This window comes from Callithrix jacchus, chromosome 2 (assembly GCF_049354715.1).
Source record: "Callithrix jacchus isolate 240 chromosome 2, calJac240_pri, whole genome shotgun sequence".
NCBI classification, from domain to species: Eukaryota; Metazoa; Chordata; class Mammalia; order Primates; family Cebidae; genus Callithrix; species Callithrix jacchus.
In genome coordinates this window covers 134107819-134131506 of record NC_133503.1, presented here as the reverse complement: position 1 = coordinate 134131506, position 23688 = coordinate 134107819, and the positions used below count along the sequence as shown (strand labels likewise).

Here is a 23688-nt window from a genome sequence, read left to right as displayed (position 1 = left end):
TGTGGCTTTTAAAGTCTGTTAATGTTCTAATATGAAGTCATTCATTCTGATTTAATAATTATATGAAAAACATACCCTATACATGCACTTGTATAAAATTATTATTATTAGGAGTAAAACACTAGTGATAAAGACATATAATATGGTTGGTATAATTTAATAACAGCTATCATTTAAATATATCCTTTATGTATTATATATATTATACTATTTGATCTCTACAATAATTCTTAGTGTATATCACCACTTTCCATGTGAGAAAATTTACAATCAAAGACATCATTGAATCCAGCTTTGTTTTGTTTTACTCTTTTGTGGATACCTATTATTTTGTGGATTCAGCATCCCTTCTTCTGAAAACTGCTTCTCCCTTCTCTATCCCTATGGCTGCACTAAGAACAGTCCTGTTATGACAAGATCCTAAAGATCCTACCCCTGGCCTCTGGGCCTCTTCCTACAATTTTGTGGAGCACATTATTTTATTTTATTTTTATTTAACAGTAACATGTAAAACTTAGAATTGTTGGTGGCTTGTTTACCACCACAGGGACTGTGGATGTCAGGAAAGTCAGCTAGCAGACAGAGAGACTGGGCAGTAACATTTAAGCTCCTGCCTTTAATCCTCCCCGCCCTGGCCCTCCATGTATTCTGGAAGAAGTCTTCGTGTCCTGATAATAAATTTCCCTTTTGGCTTAAGCTCAAGTTGATATCAGTCACTTGCAATCCTGAAAAGTTTGAACTTTTACTGACTGTTGATCATCATTTGGGTTGAAAATAGCTGGCACGTTAGCATCTCATTCAAAGGCTGATTTATACTAGTTCCCCAAAGGGTACGTGCTTAGTTTCTTCCTTCCTGATCTCAAACACACATGAAAAATAAACCCTATCTACTAAAAACAGTTGCATTAAAAAATAGCCAAATCATTTTTTTACTGAAATAGAAAAATAATTATAAAACTCATGTGAAACCAAAAAGACCTCAAATAGCCAAAACAATCTTGAGAAAGAAAGCAAGCAGGAGTCACCACACTTCCTGATATCAAAATATATCACAAACTACAGTAATTAAAACAATATGTTATGAGCATAAAGACTGACATATAGACCAACTGAGCAGAACAGAGAGCCCAGAAATAAATCCACAAATATATGGTCAACTTATCTTCAACAAGGGTGCCAAGAATACATAAGGGGGAAGAGATAATCTGTTCAACAAATGGTGCTGGGAAAACTGGATATCCACACACAAAAGAATAAAATTGAACCTTTACCTTACATCTTACACAAAACTCAACTCAAAATGAGTTAAAGACTTAAGTGTAAGGCCTGACACTACAAAATTTCTAAAGAAAACAGGAAAAAGCATCATGACATTGGTCTTGGCAATGATTTCATGGGTATGACACTATAAGCACGGGCAACAAAAACAAAAATAGTCAAGTGGGACTACATCAAACTAAAAAGCTTCTGCAGGCCAAGAGCAGTGTGGCTCACGTCTGTAATCCCAGCACTTTGGGAGGCTGAGGCAGGTGGATCGTGTGAGGTCCAAAGTTTGAAACCATCATGGCCAACAGGGTGAAACCCCTGGATGTGGTGGTGCACACCTGTAATCCCAGCTACTGGGGAGGATGAGGCAGGAGAATTGCTTGAATCCAGGAAGCAGAGGTTGCAATGAGCTGAAATTGTGCTACTGCACTCCAGCTTGGGAAACAGAGTGAGACTCTGTCTCTAAGGAAATAAATATATAGCTTCTGGATAGTGAAGGAAATGATTAGCAGAGTACAAAGGTAACCTACAGAATGCAAGAAAATATTTACAAACTATGTGTCTGATAAGTGGTTAATATCCAAAATGTATAAGAAATTCCTACAACTCAGCAAAAAACCTAATAAGTCATTTTAAAAATGGGCTAAGGACTTTAATAGACATTTCTCCAAAGAAGACATACAAATGGCCAACCAGTATATGAAAAGATGCTCAATGTCACCAATGATCGAGAAAATGCAAATCAAATCCACAATGAAATACCACCTCGAAACTGTTCTAATGGCTATTTGTTTGTTTTTTCTTTCTTTCTTTTTTTTTTTTTTGAGATGGAGTTTCACTCTTGTTACCCAGGCTGGAGTGCAATGGTATGATCTCGGCTCACCGCAACCTCCACCTCCTGGGTTCAGGCAATTCTCCTGCCTCAGCCTCCTGAGTAGCTGGGATTACAGGCATGCACCACAATGCCCAGCTAATTTTTGTATTTTTAGTAGAGACGGGGTTTCACCATGTTGACCAGGATGGTCTCGATCTCTTGACCTCATCATGATCCACCCGCCTCGGCCTCCCAAAGTGCTGGGATTACAGGCCTGAGCCACCGCGCCTGGCCTCTAATGGCTATTATAAAAAAGATACAAGATAACAAGTGCTGGCAGGGAGAAAAGGAAACCCTAGTCACTGTTAGAGGAAATGGCAATTAGCATAGCCATTACGGAAAAAGTATGGAGTTTCCTCAAAAAATTAAAATAGAGTATTGTATAAAAGGTGAGAAGGTTAGCATTCCCCTTGACAAGAGTAACAGAAAATCAAATACCGTGTGTCCTCACTTACAAGTGGGAGCTAAATGATGAGAACACGTGGACACATAAGGGAAAATAACACATACTGAGGCCTATTGGAAGATGGAGGGTGGGAAGAGGGAGAGGATCGGGAAAAATACCTATTGAGTACTAGGCTTAATACATGGGTGATGAAATGACCTGTACAACAAACCTCTGTGACACACATTTACCTATGTGACAAACCTGCACATGTACTCCTGAAGTTAAAAGTTTTTATAAAAATAGAACTATAATATGGTTCAGCAGTCCCACTTTTGGGTATTTTTCCAAAAGAATTGAAATCAGTATGTTGAAGAGATGCCTACACTCCCATGTTCATTGCACCACTATTGACAACAGCTAGGATATGGAAACAACCTAAATGTTGATGAATAAATAAAGAAAATGTGGTATATACATACAATGGACTAAGAGGAAGTCCTCATACACTACAGCATGGATGAACCTTGAGGACATTATGCTAAGTGAAAGAAGCCAGCCGAAAGGGCAAATACTGCATGATTCCACTTAGACGAGGTATCTAAAGTAGTGAGACTCATAGAAGCAGACAGTACAATGATGGTTGCAGGGATTGGGAGGAGGGTAAAATGGGTATAAAGTTTCAGCTATGCCAGATGAGTAAGTTCCAGAGATCTGTTGTACTATGTTGTGCCTATAGTTGATGATACTGTGTTGCACACTTAAATATATTTTAAGAGAGTAATCTCGTGGCCAGGCACAGTGGCTCACACCTATAATCCGAGCACTTTGGGAGGCTGAGGTGGGCAGATCACGAGGTCAGGAGTTTGAGACCAACCTGGCCAATATGGTGGCATCCTTGTCTCTACTAAAATTAGCTGGGTGTGGTGGCATGCACCTAGTCTCAGCTTGGGAGGATGAGGCAGGAAAATCGCTTGAACCCGGGAGGTGGAGGTTGCAGTGAGCCAAGATCACGCCACTGCATTCCAGCTTGGGCGACAGAGTCTCCATCTCAAAAAAAATAATAATAAGAGTAGATCTCATGTTTTAACTCTTCTTACTACAATCAATAAAAATAATAGCTAAATTAATTCAAGCAAGTCATCTTGAAAGCAACTGACATGTGCTTGGTTGTTGTTGGCTAACTACAATGAGTTTTAGTCAGTAGTCTTTATTTCTTAAAGAACGCAATCATATGTTCAATTTTCTTACATTTCAGCTAATTGATTAGTCAGGAAAGGAAAAAGGAGGTTCATCTAAAGCATGTACTAATGATGTTCTGTGTTGACGTGATAAACAAAATAAAAAATTTATTATTACAGGTCATATTACAACTTCTAACTTGCATGCAAAGGGATTTTGTGGTGCCCCTGAAAACATGGCCTACAACGTGACTGTGTAAGCCAAGTGCAGCCAGTGGAGGCTCTGCCATTGCTTATGTGCCGAAGTGTCAGAAGCCCTCTGTGTGCACCTCTTCAGTCTTGGCACAATTTTAAATTCTGCACCTGCCCCCATGTTCATGGATTGAATCTGGATCTGGCTATTGGGAGGCCACCTTCATTTCATCTTTAGGCTTAACATAGGTGACAATTCACTCTGGGGCTTTATAAAAGAAAAAAATGTCTTAATCCTACCTAACAAAAGGAAAGTAACCCTGCCTCATAAGAGTTGAAGACCCCAAAAGCACCTATCAGGGACTGTATAACAGCAACACTGGAGAAGCTATCTGGAAAAAGATGAAGAAAAACTGAAATATTTGAAAAGGATGGAGGTTAACATAGAGGTAATTTCCAATCAACATGGGGAGTCTGAATTTATCCAGAACATATTAAAAAAAATCCAGTCAGTTTGAACAAACAACTTTCAAATATTAAGTTTGAATGATCAAAGCAGTCCATAAAAATAATTTCTCCCTAGTTCTCAAACATAGCCTACTTGTTGCCAAGAAACTTTTTCTTCTGCCTAATCCAAATTACTCTTCCATTTCTCTCACCCATTTTTAATACTTTCTCTCAGAGGGAATGGCTACCTGGCTTCTCCTTGTTTTCTAATTTAATCTTAGTTTTCCTCCATAGGTTGTAGTTTCCATCAATTAGTTATCGTTACTTTTTTTTAAAAAAAGGTAGTTTCCACTGGCTTACTTGGTATTTACCAAATTGGTGAAAACTACACATTAATTTATAACCTAGAATTTGGTGGGAATGAGGTTATTCTTGTACTATAATTTGTGGATTAAGTAAAATCAGACTCTATGCTATGATTGTAAAATTAGTCTCTATGTTAGCGCTCTTTCTCCCAGCTCTTGCTGTGTGTTTCCTGAGGAGGGGGCATCATGAGAGCAGCGGGGGAACATCACTGTTTTTCATGCATGTGCCTGTGTGCATGTGTGTGTGTACACGTGCACATGTGCATAAGCTTGTAAAGGGGCTGGGTGGCAAAGAATGTCTCCTTGGTGATGCTAATAAAGCAACACTGAGCTGGAGTGACACCAGGTGCCAGACCCCCAAAGAGGTAAAGGCAGAGGTCTTCAAGGTGAGTGCTGGACTGAATTCTGGGATCAGGCCAAGAATTGGGGCTAAGTCAATGGGAAAGGGAAGACGACCTAGCTGGGTGTGGTGGCTCATGCCTGTGATCCCAGCACTTTGGGAGGCCAAGACAGGTGGATGGCGAGGTCAGGGGATCGAGACCAACCTGGTTAACATGGTGAAACCTGGATCTCTACTAAAAATACAAAAAATTAGCTGGGCATGGTGGCACATGCCTGTAGTCCCTGGTACTCAGGAGGCTGAGGCAGGAGAATCACTTGAGCCCGAGAGGCAGAGGTTGTAGTGAGCCAAGATCACGCCACTGCACTCCATCCTGGGAGACAGAGCAAGACTCCATCTCAAAAAAAAGAAAGGGAAGAGGCCTGTGACATGGCATGCTGGGTGACTAGGCCTGAGGCTCCCTCTAGGCACAAAAAGGATGGGAGATAAACCTGAAGATGGCCTGGCATGTTTGAGGCCAGCAAGTTGGGGTCAAATCGTTTGTTTTTCTCCTCCTTTATTCCTCTCAGTTTTCTTTATAACCTTTTTAAAGTTCAGGCATCTAAACAGCTCTTGGGATGAGAAGGACATGGTGGCCAGTGTCCACGAGCTTTGGGTACTCTTTTCCCTCACACTGTCTGTGGTCTGAGGACTGCTTACAAAGTTGGACTGTGGCAGGAAGGCCTCCTGATTAAACAACAAAGAGGAAGCCTCTCCAGAGCTCAGAATCGTCCTGACATAAAAATAATCCAGTTCTGACAGTGCCAGGATAATTACTGTTTAATTTGAATATTTTAAAACTAAAAGTATAGCCATTCCTTCCTTTAAAACTTTGAATTATGGTCTCACTATTTGCAATAATTGCAATAACAATGTTTGTACAGAGACTGGAAAGGGGTAGGAAGGGCAAAAGTGGAGCATCGTCATGTTTCCCACAGTTTTGGACACAGAAGCAATTCTCTTCTCTCCTAATAAGCAGAGATAAGCTTATACTTATTTCTGGATCCCCAAGTCATTTTTTTAGCCCTGTAAATTTGCTGGTGAGCAGTTATAATAAAGCTTCTCGGCAGTTCTTTTTACCAGAGTGTTAAAGTAATCCAGGTATTTGAGGGCATGAAATGGAATGTCTTAATCTCTCAGTGGTTCCGATGGATGTGAAGGTCATGTCTACAGCTACCTGGCTTAGGAGTGTGTACATCAAGCAAACATTCAGGTCAAGTGACAGAGCTCAGCTAAAATCCAGAAGTCCAGTGACACCAGAGTTAGTTTTCCATGAAAGAAATGCTTATAAGAAACTGGACTAGGATAAAGCAAAGAGTAAGGGACAGGAAGAAAGCTTACAATTGCATTTCTCCAATATTCTGCAAAATCAGACTTCTTCTGTTCTACCTCTTTTTAAAGCTGAAAATGCCTCACGTTTCTTACTGAGAGGCATGAGTAATTGCATGAATACTAAATTATTTAACAATTTCTAGCATGGTTCCATCCGAGGTTATGTGATGAGGCTACACAATATAGGCTATATGTGTTTGAGTATATTGTGCATGTATGTAACTTTGTTACTTTGATTTGCAAAATGGAAAATTCCCTGAATGCCCTCAGAAAAGAATAATGTAGCATTTGGCAGGTCAACAAAATGCCCTCCCTTATTCTTTGTCTCCACCTCATTCTCCAACACTTTAGTGCACTAAGTTGTAGTGACTGAAATAATTCTTGGTGAATAATGCTGGGCCACGCTGAAAATTTGTGGCTGAGAGCTGGACCCTCGTCATCACCACGTACTTTGTCAATTAGACAGGGTAACCCATGGTTACGGAGCTCCGATCAGTTAGGGGCAGAGAGCCTCCACTCCCCATTGCTCTATAAAAGAGACCCAGCAAAGGGACCCTACCAGCTTCCAGCTCTCAGTCTGTCTGCGTGAGGGTGTGGTAAGGAAAGCCCAGGACCTCCGGAACAGAGCACAGCAGCTGCAGAGGCAAGGCCAGCATGTCACCCAACTTCAAACTTCAGTGTCACTTCGTTCTCATCTTCCTGACGGCTCTAAGAGGGGAAAGCCGGTACCTAGAGGTGAGCCACCCCTGGCCTGACCCATCTCACCTTCCTTGCGTGCGAGCCCTAGGTGGCAGGCAGGTTGCCTCTGCTCGCAGCCTTTTGGGGTTCGCTGTTTCGTCTCTCTCTGCTGGATGCTCTCTTGCCCCTGGTTTCCCCTATCCTGGTCTTCCTCCTTGAGTCTGAGCATCCCAGACTGTCTGCCTGCCTTCCTCTGGCTGCTGAAGATACCCCAGCCGGATGGAGAGAGTCTAAGACCTACCCGTCTTCTCCGGACCCGGAGAAACATTAGCCCTCTCTCTTTATTCGCTATGCTGAGTGGCAGGGAGGGTGCCCCGCTCCTGGTCCCCTTTTTCATTCCTAGTCCTTGAACTTTTCCGGATTGACCTATGTTCCCTGCCAGCTGCGGGAAGCGGCGGATTACGAACCTTTCCTGCTGTTCAGCGCCAACCTGAAGCGGGAGCTGGCTGGGGAGCAGCCGTACCGCCGCGCTCTGCGTGAGTCGGGGCTGCCCGGCTCACAGGAGCCTCGGACTCTGTGCGGAGGGCCGAGGGCTGGCGGGCATCTCGGGGAGGAGGCTGGTCTGGACCGCCAGGGGCGCGGTCCGCTTCGCTAGGGATGGGTCCGCGGAGGCGAGCTGGGAGCGGGAGGGGGTGGCGCGCCTGGGGCGCGGGAACCCAGCGCAGCCGAGGCTGGGCTTCCGAGCGCTCGGTGCCGCAGAGACTGGGCGTGGGGCGCGCGGAGAGGGGCCGCCTGAGGCCGTCGCCACGGCAGCTGCAGGCCGAAACTCTTTACCCTGTGCCCTCCTCCCCCAGGGTGCCTGGATATGCTGAGCCTCCAGGGTCAGTTCACCTTCACCGCCGACCGGCCGCAGCTGCACTGCGCCGCCTTCTTCATCAGCGAGCCGGAGGAGTTCATCACCATCCACTACGACCTGGTCTCCATCGACTGTCAGGGCGGCGACTTCTTGAAGGTGAGGCGCCTGCCGCCCGCCAGCCCAGCCGGGGGTGTGGTGGGTGGGGGCACGGGAGCGTTGGAAAGGGCTGGCCGCTGCGCCCAGCGTGGGGCTGCCGAGCGTGGGTAACCGGTGGCAATTCTGAGACACTTCGGTGCTGTCCGAGTCGGAGAGGGGCGCTCGAGGACCCTCCGCACGGCAAGAAGCTCGCCGTTACTCAAAGACCTCGACCCACACCCATCCCGTAGGACTACGGCCGGTGGCTCTGGACGCTGCGTGGTCTAAATTCCCTTCTAGGCGTTTTCGAGGCCCTGGGAACGTCTAAAGACTTGAACTCTCAGCGCGGAACGCTGTGACGCAGTCCCGGGCCGAGGAAATATGATTAAAAACCGAAAAGCTCGAGCGCTGGGGTCCACCACGCGAGCCGTCTGGGTTAGAAGGCCCGCCTCACGCGTCTCACATCTGAGCCCGCCTCGCTCCTGCTGGTCCGCGCTCGGCAGAGCCATTCTGAGCGCACAGAGGCTGTCTTCAGGGCTCTGGTGACCCGATTTTGGAGGAGTAGGGAACTGGCTGCCGAGGGGGCATCTAGATTGAGACAGGTGGGAGGGGACGACAAGACCCCTAAGCTGACTGCCTCCCTGCTTTCTGTCGTCAGACTCCATAAGTGTAACAGGGCAACCTGGGGTGGCTGGTGGAGCTCTACTGTCCAATTAAAATAATCGTGATTAACATCTCCAAAGTAGAATTATTTTGGAACCTGTCACATGCATTACAAGTAATTTGTAGCTGGGTTGTTGGTAATTTTGTAATGTGGACTAGATTGGACTCATTAAACTGGAGACCTGTGGTGGTTTTAAGAGTCAAGGCGATAGACACTGACCCTTTGTTCAATTGCAAATTTTAACAAGTGAAGGCAAAATGTCCCAGGTAGCATACCAGCCATCATTGCCTGGCTGTTGAAGCAGTTTTTGATATTTTAAAGTAGTATGTGATGATATATTTTAAAAAGAGAGAGGAAAAAAATAGATGTATATAGCCGTTAGCGGATAAAGTTGCTGCTCCAGTTTTTTCTTTTGTTATCGATTTTTGAGATATTTTATTCAAATTTCAATGACTAGTGAGAGAAGCTGAGTGAAACCCAAATTACTCTTCTATGGAATTCTTCTGAAGGTGGGAGGTAGAAAATATGACCAAGGTAAAAACGTACTATGTGGTTTCATTTACCAAAGTGGTTGAAATGATAAAATATAAGGAAGTTTACTTACTTTGGAAGCTTTAAGGCATATAAAGAAAAATAATTAATTAATCCTATTACTTGCAAACAACCTTCACCGTCCAATGTATACAAGTGAAAAGGAAGCAGGCAGATTGTAGACTGTCAATTCTCACTTATGACCAAAGGCCCATTGCTGGATAACTTTTCCCACCTTTTCAACTCACCCCTGACTTCAGGAGTTGATGGAAATGATAGCGTCTATGTCTGTATTTTTTTTCCAAAGGTATTTGATGGTTGGATTCTCAAGGGGGAGAAATTCCCCAGTTCCCAGGATCATCCTCTCCCCACAGCTGAGCGGTACATAGATTTCTGTGAGAGTGGTCTTAGCAGGAGGAGCATCAGATCTTCCCAGAATGTGGCCATGATCTTCTTCCGAGTCCATAAACCAGGAAGTGGATTCACATTAACCATAAAGACAGACCCCAACCTCTTTCGTAAGTGTTAAAAGGCAGAACTTGGGAATCAGACCTGCTTTTCGAAGGTAGTCGAAAAACTTAAAGAAATTTGAACTGAGGAATGACTTGAATGGAAATTTTTTTGTAATTAGAAATGACCTAAAGGATATTGTCTATTAATTATTATGAAAATCAAATCACGGTTTTTAATTTATTTCCCAGGTTAGGTAGTATACTAATTTATGGCGAGTACAATTCTATCTTTTCTCCAAAGTCTTGCTCTGATCGCCTCAGGTTCTACAAAGCATTTAGTGATAAGCTTTAATCTTCCAAGTCATTTCACTAATCCAGGATAAGCTTGAGGGATGGGATATAAAGTTGCAGTCTTAGAGATATTCAGGCACAGGCTTGAAAGTGTCCATTATCTTTCAGCCTGTGCCTGTGGTAGACAGATACTTTACTTTCATCCCCTGAGTAAAGGGTTAGGTTACAGCATTTCTTTTTTTTTTTTTTTGAGACGCAGTTTCGCTCTTGTTACCCAGGCTGGAGTGCAATGGCGCGATCTTGGCTCACCGCAACCTCTGCCTCCTGGGTTCAGGCAATTCTCCTGCCTCAGCCTCCTGAGTAGCTAGGACTACAGGCACGCGCCACCATGCCCAGCTAATTTTTTGTATTTTTAGTAGAGACAGGGTTTCACCATGTTGACCAGGATGGTCTCGATCTCTTGACCTCATGATCCACCCGCCTTGGTCTCCCAAAGTGCTGGGATTACAGGTGTGAGCCACTGTACCCGGCCAGGTTATAGCATTTCAATGTTGCCTTCTGATTCTGAGCCCACCACTCATTTAGTTCATTTCTAATGAACACACATATAGCTTATGCTACGCAACTGAACAGCCCAGGCCTAAAGCATAGTATCTTAATCACAATGAATTTATTCATCTGCTAATTGTTTTTTTCCCCATTAAGAGAAAAATCTGTTTAAAAAATTAGGAAAGGAACACATACCTCTCATTTTTGCATACAATAGTATTAACACTTCATGTGGCTGAAAGATGGGGCCTAATCTGCCGAAGAATAATGTACTACTGATCTTCTGATTTCTAGTTCTGAAAAACAAAAAGAATTTTTGAAAAAGCTCCTCCCGGCCCCTCCCACCCCCCCAAAAAAAAAGCTGTTCATGAGGACTGCAGCAGAATAATTCTAAAAGACAGTTTCCCCTATATTTTGTTTGGTTAGAAATCAGAAACCTCCTGGGCCAGGTGAGGTGGCTCATGCCTGTAATCCTAGCACTTTGGGAGGCCGATGCAGGAGGATTGCTTGAGCCCAGGAATTAAAGATCAGGCTGGCCCACAAAGTGAGACCCTGTCTGTATTAAAACTTTTTAAAAAGCATATTAAGAAACCTCCTAGAACAATCAAGGAATTTCAGTTCTTTTTGAAAGAAAGTATAATTAGAAATATGAGAAGAGGCAGGAGGTGGTTCTGACCTGTTCTGATCCATGTTGATTCATCCTGAAATCAGCAAAAAAAGTACAGATTCTGATGCTTCTACTTTCATATCTAGACTGGTTAATGTATTGTAATTTAGATTTGAGATATAAAACAAAAAACTTTTAGAAGTTCTTGGAAGTAAATTAAACGTTAACAATGCACCTTTTAGTTAACTTATCACTTAATATGCAGCAAATATTTATCAGACTTAAGACTGATCGGTCTTAAGGCGGTGTTTCATTTTTTTCTCAGCCTATTTTCTCACTATAGAAAAATATTTAAAATAGGCCTGGCATGGGGACTCATGCCTGTAATCCCAGCACTTTGGGAGGCCACAGCGGGCAGATCACTTGAGGTCAGGAATTCGAGACCAGCCTGGGCAATGTGATAAAACTCTGTCTCTACTAAAAATACAAAAATTAGCTGGGCATGGTGGCACATGCCTATAGTCCCAGCTACTCAGGAGGCTGAGGCAGGAAAATCACTTGAACCCAGGAGAGGGAGGTTTCACGGAGCTGAGATTGTGCCACTGCACTCTAGCCTGGGTGACAGAGCAAGACTCCACCTCAAAAAGAAAAAAGAAAAAGAAAAAGACTTAAAATAAGCCTAGGGCCATGGTGAAGCTGCTGAGCTGCATCCTAGGCCCTTGGCTTTAAAATAAAAAATTAAAAATTAAAAAAACAAATGAAGTAAAAATGAGAAAGAAAATACTTGAAATTCTTTACTTTATTATTTAAAAAATAACATTATGACTCCAAATGCTATGCATGAAGCCTTCAGATAGACAGAGTTTGAGTTTTAGACTTACCATTAAACCTCAATTTTCCAGATAACCTAGCTTTAAGCTGGACTCTAGTTAACTAAAGTGTTACTAAAACTACTACCAGCTAGTATTTGTTTGGGTGCTGAGTTATGTCTTGTGATTGTTATAAATAAGGTATAACTCCCTAAGATTAAGATTAGAAGCTGCGTCACAGCCCAGGGCCTCCTGACAATATCCATGTGTCACTGATGGTTGTTGTTCCCCAAATCCTTCCTGTCTCCAAACTGCTTTTGTGGTATATATGTTCTCTTCCTGGGCAAGAAGGCCCTAGACCATGAACAGGAGCCCTAGAATAAGGATACAATAAATTTTCATAAAAACCCAGCAAACTGGCTGAGAGCAGTAGCTCACGCCTGTGATCCCAGCACTTTGCGAGGCTGAGGTGGGTAGATCACGAGGTTAGGAGTTCGAGACCAGCCTGGCCAATATGGTGAAACCCTGTATCTACTAAAAATAAAAAAACTTAGTTGGGTGTGGTGGCATGTGCCTGTAGTCTCAGCTGCTTGGGAGGCTGAGGCAGGAGAAATGCTTGAACCTGGGAGGTGGAGGTTACAGTGAACCAAGATTGTGCCACTGCACTCCAGCCTAGACCACAGAGCAAGACTCCATCTCAAACAAACAAACAAAAAAACACCCAGCAAACCAAGTAATGCACAGATGAATTTTTTTTTTCCTTTTCTGCAAAGCCTGCAATGTCATTTCTCAGACTCCAAATGGAAAGTTTACTCTGGTAGTTCCACACCAGCATCGAAACTGCAGCTTCTCCATAATTTATCCTGTGGTGATCAAAGTATCTGATCTCACCCTAGGACACTTAAATGGTCTTCAGTTAAAGGTGAGTTGCTTACTTGTTTTCTAACCATTTGATAAGACCACAGCTTTATCAGAGCAGAAGCAATCATACAGGGCAAACCTGGACACTAGCACATTGGTGTAGTACGTCGCTCTGATTAGCTCTTAGATCTCACACGTGTTTGCCATAGCCGCTTTAACTAACCCCCTCTTCTATTTCAGTTATGTGGCAAGTTGCATACTCAGGTGCCCCCTCTGACTACATGAATACTTTTCTTGTGATGTAAGAAATGGTTTCAGTTGGTAAAGTTGTGGTATATAATTACAATTGAACGCTCTTGTACTTGCCTCTTTTAAAAAAATTCTCTCCTAGCAGAACGTAGTGTGAGTCATCTACACAGCTGTTTTTCTGATTATTGGAATTTTCTTTTGACATGAAGGAAGTATCTCATTGACAGAACTGTGTTATGAAGGAGTGCTAACTGTAGCATAAAATACAAAATTGGATTTTTAGATTGCAAAATGTAGTAATATTTTAGAAAGTATTTGGCATTACATTTAACTTAATACATTTTGCCTAAAAAATATTAGCTGAGAATCCCTATCAACTTGTTTTCGAATAAACTTCTGCATGGACCTTAAAATTCATGCCGAGTTGGACAGCGTTTTCTTGCACTGGTAGCATTTTTTCTCTGAGTCATCCTCATTTCCTTTTACTTTCTCACATGACTAGGTTAAGATAATTCATGTATTTGCTGCTATCAAAGGCAGTCATAATTCCTAATCAGACAGATTTTAGTGAAAACCAAATAAATAGAACTGGGACTGAGAAAAGGAGTATATCCAATTTCCTTTAAGCCCTAAACCTATGAACTAGCGCCGTTTTTTTTTTTTTAAGTTGGAACTTAGTGGCAGAATAGTCCTTTGATAAGGACATTTTTGGGCATCTTCGGTACAATCTTACTGGCTTTATATTGTTTGCACGTCATTCTTGATGGAAGATGAAAGTTGTGAGCACAGACTGGGAGATCTGCACTTTAGCTCTTGGGGCTATGGGGCTAATCTTGGTGTTTCCTCCTGAACAATTTAGAGCCTACAGTGTTCTAGACATCGGTTCCTTCACAAAATATTTTCTGAGTGCTTGCCATATGCAGGGCACTATTGTAGATGCTGGAAATTAGCAATAAACAAGACAGGTCCTGCTCACAGGGACCCCCGCATTTGAGTGGGATAAGAAAGGCAAAATTGCCATGTATTTCAAATGGTGATAAGTGCTGCACAGAAAATGCAGCAGAGTAGTGTGGTAGACAGTGACTGGGAGCATGGGGTGGGTGGAGAGGCAGGGGGCTACTTGACATAAAGTGGTCAGGAAAGAAACCTTTTGATAAATGAGACCTGTGATAGATCAGAGGAGTCAGCAGCCATGAGGTCATGGAACAGAGGGCACAGTGGAGAGGCTCAGAGGCAGGAATGGGTTTGCTGGATTCCAGAAATGGAAGGAAGAGGATTGGCAAAATACAGCTTCAGGGAGAGGGGCAGGGCCAGAGTGCAGTGAGCCCCGTGGGCCACATTAGGGAGTTTAAGTTTATTCTAAGGGCAGTGGTAAACCACTGAAGGGGTTCAGGGAGGAAAGTGACATGATCTGATGTAAACTGTCTAAAACGTCACTGTGGCATCCATGCAATGAATAGGCTGTAGGGCCATGCCACCCTTTTCATGGCCCTGGTGAGACGTTTCTTTAGTTATTATTAATGCATCTATTGAGATGATTTTCTTAAACTTCCCAGGTTTCTATGTATTGGAAGATGAGTTCCACCAAAATAAAAACAACAAAAAAACCTTCAGTTTTGCACGTTGAGTTGGTGTGAGGATCTTAAATTTGGTACAAGGAATATAAGTACTTTTTTTCTGAGATGGAATCTCAATCTGACACCCAGGCTGGAGTGCAGTGGTGCAATCTCAGCTCACTCACTACAACCTCCACCTCCTGGGTTCAAGCAATTCTCCTGCCTCAGCCTCCTGAGTAGTTGGCATTACAGGCATGTGCCACCACAACTGGATAATTTTTTTTTTATTTTTAGTAGAGACAGGGTTTTACCATATTGGCCAGGCTGGTCTCCCACTCCTGACTTTGTGATCCGCTCACCTAAGCCTCCCAAAGTGTTGGGATTACAGGTGTGAGCCACTGTGCCTGGCCAAGTACTTTTAAGGTACATTGTTGTGGGGCAGTCTAAAGATAGTAGTGGCTTAGAACCTCCACAAAGAAAATTTAAGGAATCACTGTTGAGGAACTGAACTTGAGAGGTCCCTACATGACTCAGTGTCTGCCATTGTTTGTAAGAAAAGCTGAGAGTCTTGCAAAGAGGGAAGAAAAATCATTGAACAGCAAGGAATAAGTGCACCTAACTTTCTTATTTGTTTTGTTCCCCTCATTTTAGTTTCCATTTCTTCCTAACTTCTTAATTTCCCACTTCTCTTTCCTGAGTCTGCCTTTTTCTCTGCAACAGCACCTGCTGAAATTTGTAACCTATAAACAAAGTGGAAAATTTAGTCTTAAGAGATGTTCCTCCCAGATCTCCTCTACTCAAGGGAAAGGCAATTAAGGTTTTTTCCTTTACTGCTAAATTGCTTATTCCACTCTCAATACAAGAACATGAAGGCCTGTCTACAGTGGGGCTAATTAAACCTCTATTTCATCATTTGATACAATTATGTATAAAGCCTCTAAGCATCGAACCCAGCACACAGTAGGTAGGCCCTTTAAAAATATATATCTCCACCTGCCCCTGCTTACTAGTGAAACAGTTGCCATTATGTTATTTTCCAATTTGCTGTCTAGTTCCAGTTGTATTTCAATCCCCCCCCCTTTTTCTTTCTGAGACAGAGTCTCACTCTCACCCAGGCTGGAGTACAATGGTGTGATCTTGGTTCAGAGTAACTTCTGCCTCCCAGGTTCAAGTGATCCTCCTGCCTCAGTCTCCCGAGTAGCTGGGACTACAGGTGTGTACCATCACGCCTGGCTAATTTTTGTATTTTTTGTGGAGACAGGGTTTCACCATGTTGGCCAGGCTGGTCTCGAACTCCTGACCTCAAGTGATCCACCTGCCTCCACCTCCCAAAGTGCTGGAATTACAGGCATGAGCCACCATACCTGTCAGTTCACTTCTAAATGTCTGAAGGTGTGTGTTTGTGTGTGTGTGTGTGTGTGTGTGTGTGTGTTTTAAGTTTTCTGTTTTAGATTTTGGTTCCTATGTGTTAAGGTCTATCCGGTTAACTACTGAGCACCTTGTCACATTCCACTAGATCTCTTAATGAGCAAACTTCAATGAAGAAGAAGAACATAGGCAAAACTGGCTACACTGGGGACTAGTGCAAATGAAAATGTGGGAGCCCTTATTACAAATTCATTAAAATGCAACAGAGTATTAAACCGAGCATAGAGCCCTTTTAGGCACTGGCCTTATGTGGCTGCACAGGTGGGATACTTGTGAGGCCTGCCCTGATCATGGGAGATGGGGGCTCAAAGTACTTTTGGGACTGAGAGTGGCTGCTTTGTTTGTGTGGGAAAGTGAGGCACAGGGATTGCTGTGGACAAGACAGTATGGAAAAGATGAAAAGGCTGGGTGAGGTGGCTCACGCCTGTAATCCCAGGGCTGTGGGAGTCCGAGGCAGGAGGATCCCTTGAGGGTAGGAGTTCAAGACTGGCCTGGGCAACATAGCAAGGACCCATCTCTACAAAAATTTAAAAAAAAAAAAAAAGAAGCAGGAAAAGGTGCTCATCGTGGATCACACAAAGCCTTAGGATGAATTCTTTTGAGTAGCTTAGAATAAATTTGTTTTAGTTGAAAGGAGAAAGATAATGTCAACAGTAGCAAACTTGGGCCCCAAATCAGGATTTTATGATTTCTTTAATATATTTATAATTAATGTAAATTCTTATTGGTAGAAATGATGTATTCCAATAGCACACAAAGTTCCTTTAAAAAGAAGAGGAAGAGAGATTAGGTGAAGGGAAAACAGATGTGAAAGCCCTATTTATAAAATGTAGATATTTGACCTCGCTTAAGTCTGACTGCATGCATTAGGAAATTCTAGTGATTCAGTATGTATGTCCAAATGATTTGAAAAGTAAAGCATTTTTAGGTTCAATTTCCATACATCTTATATGGAGTTTACAGATTTCCATTTTATCATTCTAGTCCTTGAGCTTAACAAAAAATGAAAAAAAATATACACACATTTCTTTAAAAAAATGATTACTCAACTGATTTAGAAAAGCAATTTTTATGATTTTTTTCTCTTGTAAGTATCTTTTAATTTCCGGAGTCCCAGATGTTAAATTAAATGGTATTGCCAGGATGTTGAGGGCTGATTGAGTGAATTCATGGACCCGGTGCTGGTCAAATGGTTTGGCTGCTATAATTGGTTTAAATGTGTCTTTCTCTGCTGCTTTATACCCTTAGAAATCCTCAGCAGGGTGTGAGGGAATAGGAGACTTCGTGGAGCTGCTGGGAGGAACTGGATTGGACCCTTCCAAGATGACACCTTTAGCTGATCTCTGCTACCCCTTTCATGGCCCAGGTGAGGTATTTCTTTGATGATGATGTATGTGCCTATCAAAAATTTTTTAAAAATAAGCAATTCTTCAATATTTTATACATTGGAAGGCGAGTTTTACAAAAAAAAAAAATTCAATTTTTCACACTGAGCCAGTATAAGGATTTTACTTTTGAGCCTACATATAACATGAATATCTTTACCAAAATATCCAACATTGGGAGAGAAACCTATGAAGCAATAAGAATGTGTGTTTAAGGTTGGCCTTAAGTAAAACTATGAAAAAGACCAGGCTTTAAAAATCTGCATTCTTTCCATTTTCTTGGGGGTTCCTGCTTTCATTTTCTAGACACTAAAGAGTTTATCTACTAACAGAAAAACTTACGGTTCAAATTGTAGGTTTCAATTAGTAATAGGATAATATTAAAATAGCTGTTTTTCAAGTATGTGTATGTATGTATGTGTTACTCATAGTAAATAAACAACAAAGTGGTAAGTTTTATTAGAAATTCTTAGAACTGCTGAAAGTCTATAACTTTTTAACAGCTAAACTAGCCTCTTAAAGGCCACTGTAATACAGAGGTAAATTCTGAAATCTAAAAATAGTCAGCGGTAATAAAAGACTGATTTATTTAGCACAGCATGCCAAATAGAACCCAGATCTATGTCAGAGGCCAGTGAGGATTTTCACTTGATGATGCTCATGTCAGGTGAGGATGGATGGGACTTCCTGACCAAACAACTCAGTGAAGTCCGCGGGGTGGGGAGAGAGTTGTCATAAGACATTCCTATAAAGGTCACTCCCATATCTTTACTTCAGACATGGTAGTCCTAGATTATCTTCAGAGAGACCAAAGTAAAACAGAAGAACAGCAGTCTCTAATCTCAATTAATTCTTACTGTAGCTCCCTTCCTCTCCTGTCACTGCTGATTGTTAACCAGCTAGACAATGAAGCTGCAAAGCTGACAGTCCTCTTGATCAGCTGTTACCTGTTATAATTAAAACCAGGCCAGACCACCAGTATTTTCTCTCTCTGAGTTGATGCTGGTCCTTAGTAAATAAACATCTCTAAAGTAGAATTAATATACAGTCAGCCCTCCTTAACTGTGGGTTTCCCATACCTGGATTCAACCAACTGCAGATAGAAAATATTCAGTGTAGGCCAGGTGAGTGTCTCACACCTGTAATCCCAGCACTTTGGGAGGCTGAGGTCAGGAGTTCAAGATCAGCATGGCCAATATGGTGAAACCCCGTCTCTACCAAAACTGTTTTAAAAATTAGCCAGGTGTGGTGGCACGCACCCGTAGTCCCAAGTGCTCAAGAGGCTAAAGCAGGAGAATTGTTTGAATGCAGACAGTGGTGGTTGCAGTGAGCTGAGATTGTGCCACTGCTCTCCAGCCTGGGCAACAGAGCAAGATTTTGCCTCAAAAAAGAAAATATTCAGTGTAATCCCAGCACTTTGGGAGGCTGAGGCTGGAGGATTGTTTGAGCCCAACAGTTTGAGACCAGCCTGGGCAGCGTGGCAGGACCACACCTCCATGAAATAAAAAAATTAGAAAATAATCAAGGAAAAAACAATAAAAATAACACAAATAAAAAACAATACAGTATAACAACTATTTACATAGCTTTTACATTGTATTAGGTATTATAGGTAATCTACAGATGATTTAAAGTATATGGGAGGATGTGTGTAGTTTACATGAAAATAGGTAAAGGTAAAAGATAGCCATTTATATAAGGGACTTGAACATTTATGGATTTTGGTATCTGTGGGATGGGGAGCATCTTGGAACCAATCTCCTGAGGATACCAAAGGATGAATGATACACAAGTCAGCACTAAAGCCTGATATGCACTCCACCCTCCCCACCTATATTCTAAAAGTTTCAGATGAGCTTTAAGGCAGGAGTGGACTCAAAGCAAGCTTTCTAAATGAAAGCAGGGACCCCCAGGAAGATGGAAAGGTAAAAGTAAAAACAAGAGATTTCTAAAAACACACTTTGCTGAAAACTAGAGTATTCTCTAATGCGAACTGACACTCAAGCCTGGTATGCATACAGCTTCTCTAGCTTTTTGCGTGCACAGTCTGAGGCACTGAATTACTTCCATGCTCATGACTGGAGAGCACCTTTGAGGAGTTGTGCTTCAGCTGGGTTAAAAGGTAAGACAAAGATTAAAGAACAATCAGGCCTAAAAACTTAGATAATTGAAGCCAAAGTCATTTTTCTGCTCAAGTGACATAACTTGAATTAGGCAAAAAAGGTGATTCTAAGGCCAGAAAACCGCTTTTGCCTAGATTACCTAGGTAACTGAAACCAGTTTTAAGACACTTTTTTATTTTTATTTTTTGAGATGGAGTTTCGCTCTTGTTACCCAGGCTGGAGTGCAATGGCGCGATCTCAGCTCACTGCAACCTCCGCCTCCTGGGTTCAGGCAATTCTCCTGCCTCAGCCTCCTGAGTAGCTGGGATTACAGGCATGCGCCACCGTGCCCAGCTAATTTTTTGTATTTTTTTTTAGTAGAGATGGGGGGGGTTTCACCATGTTGACCAGGATGGTCTCGATCTCTTGACCTCGTGATCCACCCACCTCGGCCTCCCAAAGTTCTGGGATTACAGGCGTGAGCCACCGTGCCCGGCCTTAAGACACTTTTAAGGCTGGAATTATATCACTCTTCAGTTCACTTTAGACTTCATTCCCTTATTGGAAGGGGGACCTTGAGTGTAAGTCGTCCAGGTTCTTGGCGTTTTGAACAAGGCATTGGACAAAACGCACAAAGCAACAAAGGAATGAAACACAGGACTAAGTAGCGAAAGCAGGGATTTATTAAAGGGAGAAAGCACTCCACAGGGTGGGAGTGGACCCAAGCAAGCGGCCCAAGGGCCTGGTTGCAAAAGTTTTCTGGGTTTCACATACTACATTTTTTTTTTTTTTTTTGAGACAGAGTTTCCCTCTTGTTGCCCAGGCTGGATGGAGTAAGTACAATGGCGCGATCTTGGCTTATACAACCTCCACCTCCAGGGTTCAAGAGATTCTTCTGCCTCAGCCTCCTGAGTAGCTGGGATTACAGGCATGCACCACTACACCCAGCTAATTTTGTATTTTTAGTAGAGACAGGGTTTCTCCATGTTGGTCAGGCTGGTCTCTATCTCCTGACCTCAGATTATTCGCCTGCCTCAACCTCCCAAAGTGCTGGGATTACAGGTGTGAGCCACTGTGCCCGGCCTCTTTTGAGGTTTCTATCAATTACAGCTTATCTGGATGAAGGATTTGGTTTGTGGCTAAAGGCTGAGGTGAATTGGCACCCTATGAAGATGAAGAGATAGCTCATGCTTGGCCTGTGGCTGGTTCAAGGCAGTCTTCCTTTCTGTGTAAGATGTGGTGGACACGGTGGAAGGGGAAGGTTTATGTAGGGAGACTAGCTTTTGATCCTTTGCTACTCAGGTTTGGGGAATGGGGTTTTTCCTTTTGGTTCAGCTTTAGGAAGTTGGCATTAATTGGCTTTAGGTCCCTGCCCCCAGACTCAGGTGTTTTCCTTTTGACCCAGCTTTGGGAAGTCAGTGATAATTGGCCTCAGTTTCCCTGCCCCCAGACCTCAGTGCTTTTCCTTGATTCAGCACAAATTGGGTTTCAGTTCCCTGCCTCCAGACCCTATTCTCCTGCCTTAATTCTTTTCTTTCTTTATGTTTTCCATGAGCCCCTCCCTAGCTGTTCAGTATTGAACTATTAGGGACCCTGCCCTTTACATTGGATTTTGTTAGGAATTAGGTCAAAATAAGTAATACTCAAGTAAAGAAAATAGGACATGTTATAAAGATTAAAGTCCAGAATAAGATCAGAAAAAGAATGACCTCCAAATTGTTTAATGGAAAATAAATTTGGCTAGGCATGGTAGCTCACACCTGTAATCCCAACATTTTGGGAGGCTGAGGTGGGCAGATCACATGAGGCCAGGAGTTCAAGACCAGCCTGGCTAACATGGTGAAACCCCATCTCTACCTAAATTCAAAAATTAGCCAGATGTGGATGGCATGCACCTGTAATCTCAGCTACTGGGAAGGCTGAGGCATGAGAATCGCTTGAACCTGGGAGGCAGAGGTTGCAGTGAGCTGAGATGGCACCACTGCCCAGCCTGGATGACAAGACCCTGGCACAAAAAAAAAAAAAAAAAAAAGAAAAGAAAAGAAAGGAAAAGAAAAATAAATTTGGATCTCCTGGTAGAAGCTTAGACTGTCAAATAATATTTTAATATTGTTAACATTTTTAATAATATCTAACTAAATAATATTTTAATTTTTAAAATAATTTTAAGGCTTATATCTCTTATGTCATCAAATTGACTTTTATCTCAATAACCCTATTGAACAGTTTACTTCATTTAACCCAGGTACATGTTGGAGTGGTACCCGTTGCACAAGGACAATGATAGCATGTTTCAGAATTTTAACATACCTTATAGAGACAAAGTGAGGAAAAGAAAGATGTAGAAAACTAAAACAGCAGAGATGATTATTGTAGGGCAGTAAATCTTGCCTCAGGAACCAGCTAGAGGCTGGATAAATAAGAGGAAAGTAACTCTTAATAAAAAGAATATGAGTTTCAATATATAACCCATACTAGAGGAGATATAAAAGTTGTCAGATTATACAGATAATGAATAAGATTGGATTTAAGAGAAGTAAGGATATCAGAAGTCATTTCATATCAATAGTACAGAAAAAAATCAGAAAAAAGTTGCAAGTGGGTAATAAAACAAAAACTAGTGTGTTCAGTGTATGTGTATACCATGCAAATGATCTTTTTGTTTATGTATAAAACAGAGTTTTTCAGGAGGTTGAGGCAGGAGAATTGCCTGAACCCAGGAGGCGGAGGTTGCGGTGAGCCAAGATCGCACCATTGCACTCCAGCCTGGGTAATGAGCAAAACTCCGTCTCAAAAAAAAAAAAAACCAGAGTTTTCGTTTAAATAAAAAAAAAAACAGATTTTTTTTTTTTGGTCTACATAGATGTCCCATAGTACATTCCATCCTCTAGCCCCCACTAAATACCCCTTGCAACTCTAGATCTGGTGATAACCAAAAATTGCCCCTGCAAATTTCCAACCTGTCCTTAGAGGGCAGTACTGTTTCCACTGTAAACCCTGAACCAGAGCAACTGTTTCAGGCTCCAGACTGATTGCCTTCGCCTGCCTTTACCACTCAGGCTTTGCAGGCAAAAAAGGCCAAGAAGACATCTTCTTGCCTCTTTCCAGCTAGTTTTATTTTTCTAATAGTGTTCTTGCACATGAGGAGAAAGACTGAATTCAATTACACTATTCCATAACTAATGTATAATAAGAATGAAACAAACATTTCAATTGATGGTAGATGCATGACATGAGTACATGAGAGGAAGCTAGGTTTCCTTGCGTTCATTATGTTTAAATGATCCTGTCATTTAAATGATGACTGTGTGGTTTCTAACCTGAGAAACTTTTATCCTTTCCATCAATTATAGCTCAAATGAAAGTTGGCTGTGACAACACTGTGGTGCGCATGGTCTCCAGTGGAAAACACATAAATCGTGTGACTTTTGAGTATCGTCAGTTGGAACCATACGAGCTGGAAAACCCAAATGGAAACAGTATTGGGGAATTCTGTTTGTCTGGTCTTTGAATAACCAACCTAATGATTTACATGCTGATAGTTAAGTGAGTTTTTAATGGCCATTGTGTATGATTTTGATGCACAACTAGTTAAAAGTCTTTCATACCAGTCAGTATTCCCAGCCTAGAGCACATGCACATGTGCTGCACACACACACATGCATTAATTTTTGTACTTTGCTTCTTTTATGTTTGCAATCTGTAAATGAACACGTGGCAAAATATCAGCCCCTGATTGGTAGGATCATAGTTCTGAATGGAAGTGGTTGTAATTCTTTGATGTGCTACAAACCTGGGACTGGTAAGACAAGCACAAAGCAACATGCAATTAAAAAAAATGTATCTCAAGGGAAAATACTCAAAGGAAGAAAAGTGGCACTTGTATTAGTTTAATAACAGAAAAAAGTCTTGTGCTTAGCAAAGTAGTTATATCTGTTTAGTTTCAAAGTAGTTGTACGATTTATTTTCTATTTATTATTCTGGTACAATAGATAATAGTTATAGCAATTATTTATTGATTTGTAACAACTTGTTTTTAACAAAACTTTGTAGCATGGAAAAAAATTTTCATCCACAAATACAAACATGAATAAATATATTCAGAATGTTGGCA

General features: G+C 42.0%; 1 protein-coding gene, 1 long non-coding RNA gene and 1 pseudogene across 4 annotated transcripts in view; 2 read left to right on the top strand and 1 right to left on the bottom strand.

Moving 5' to 3' along the window:
- LOC118151496 (uncharacterized) overlaps positions 1 to 8606 on the bottom strand; it is a 13207-nt gene extending 4601 nt beyond the window's left edge. The window contains exon 1 of one of the 2 annotated variants that reach the window (XR_013532276.1): positions 6981 to 8606. This is a non-coding gene — a long non-coding RNA (uncharacterized LOC118151496). The remainder of the gene's footprint in view (positions 1 to 6980) is intronic. The other variant, XR_008479677.2, reaches the window with a different exon arrangement.
- Positions 2516 to 2559, top strand: LOC118151967 (U6atac minor spliceosomal RNA; annotated as a pseudogene).
- On the top strand, positions 6982 to 23688 carry CRHBP (corticotropin releasing hormone binding protein). 2 transcript variants are annotated; one of them, XM_002744842.5, is made up of 7 exons: positions 6982 to 7156; positions 7542 to 7635; positions 7954 to 8111; positions 9593 to 9803; positions 12767 to 12915; positions 17336 to 17453; positions 22928 to 23688. In XM_002744842.5, the coding sequence occupies exons 1-7, from the start codon at positions 7076 to 7078 to the stop codon at positions 23083 to 23085; spliced, it is 969 nt and encodes a 322-aa protein (XP_002744888.1). In that variant the 5' UTR covers positions 6982 to 7075; the 3' UTR covers positions 23086 to 23688. The 2 variants fall into 2 exon arrangements, with proteins under 2 accessions (XP_002744888.1, XP_078221441.1); XM_078365315.1 differs by lacking the exon at positions 6982 to 7156 and having other exon boundaries at positions 7584 to 7760.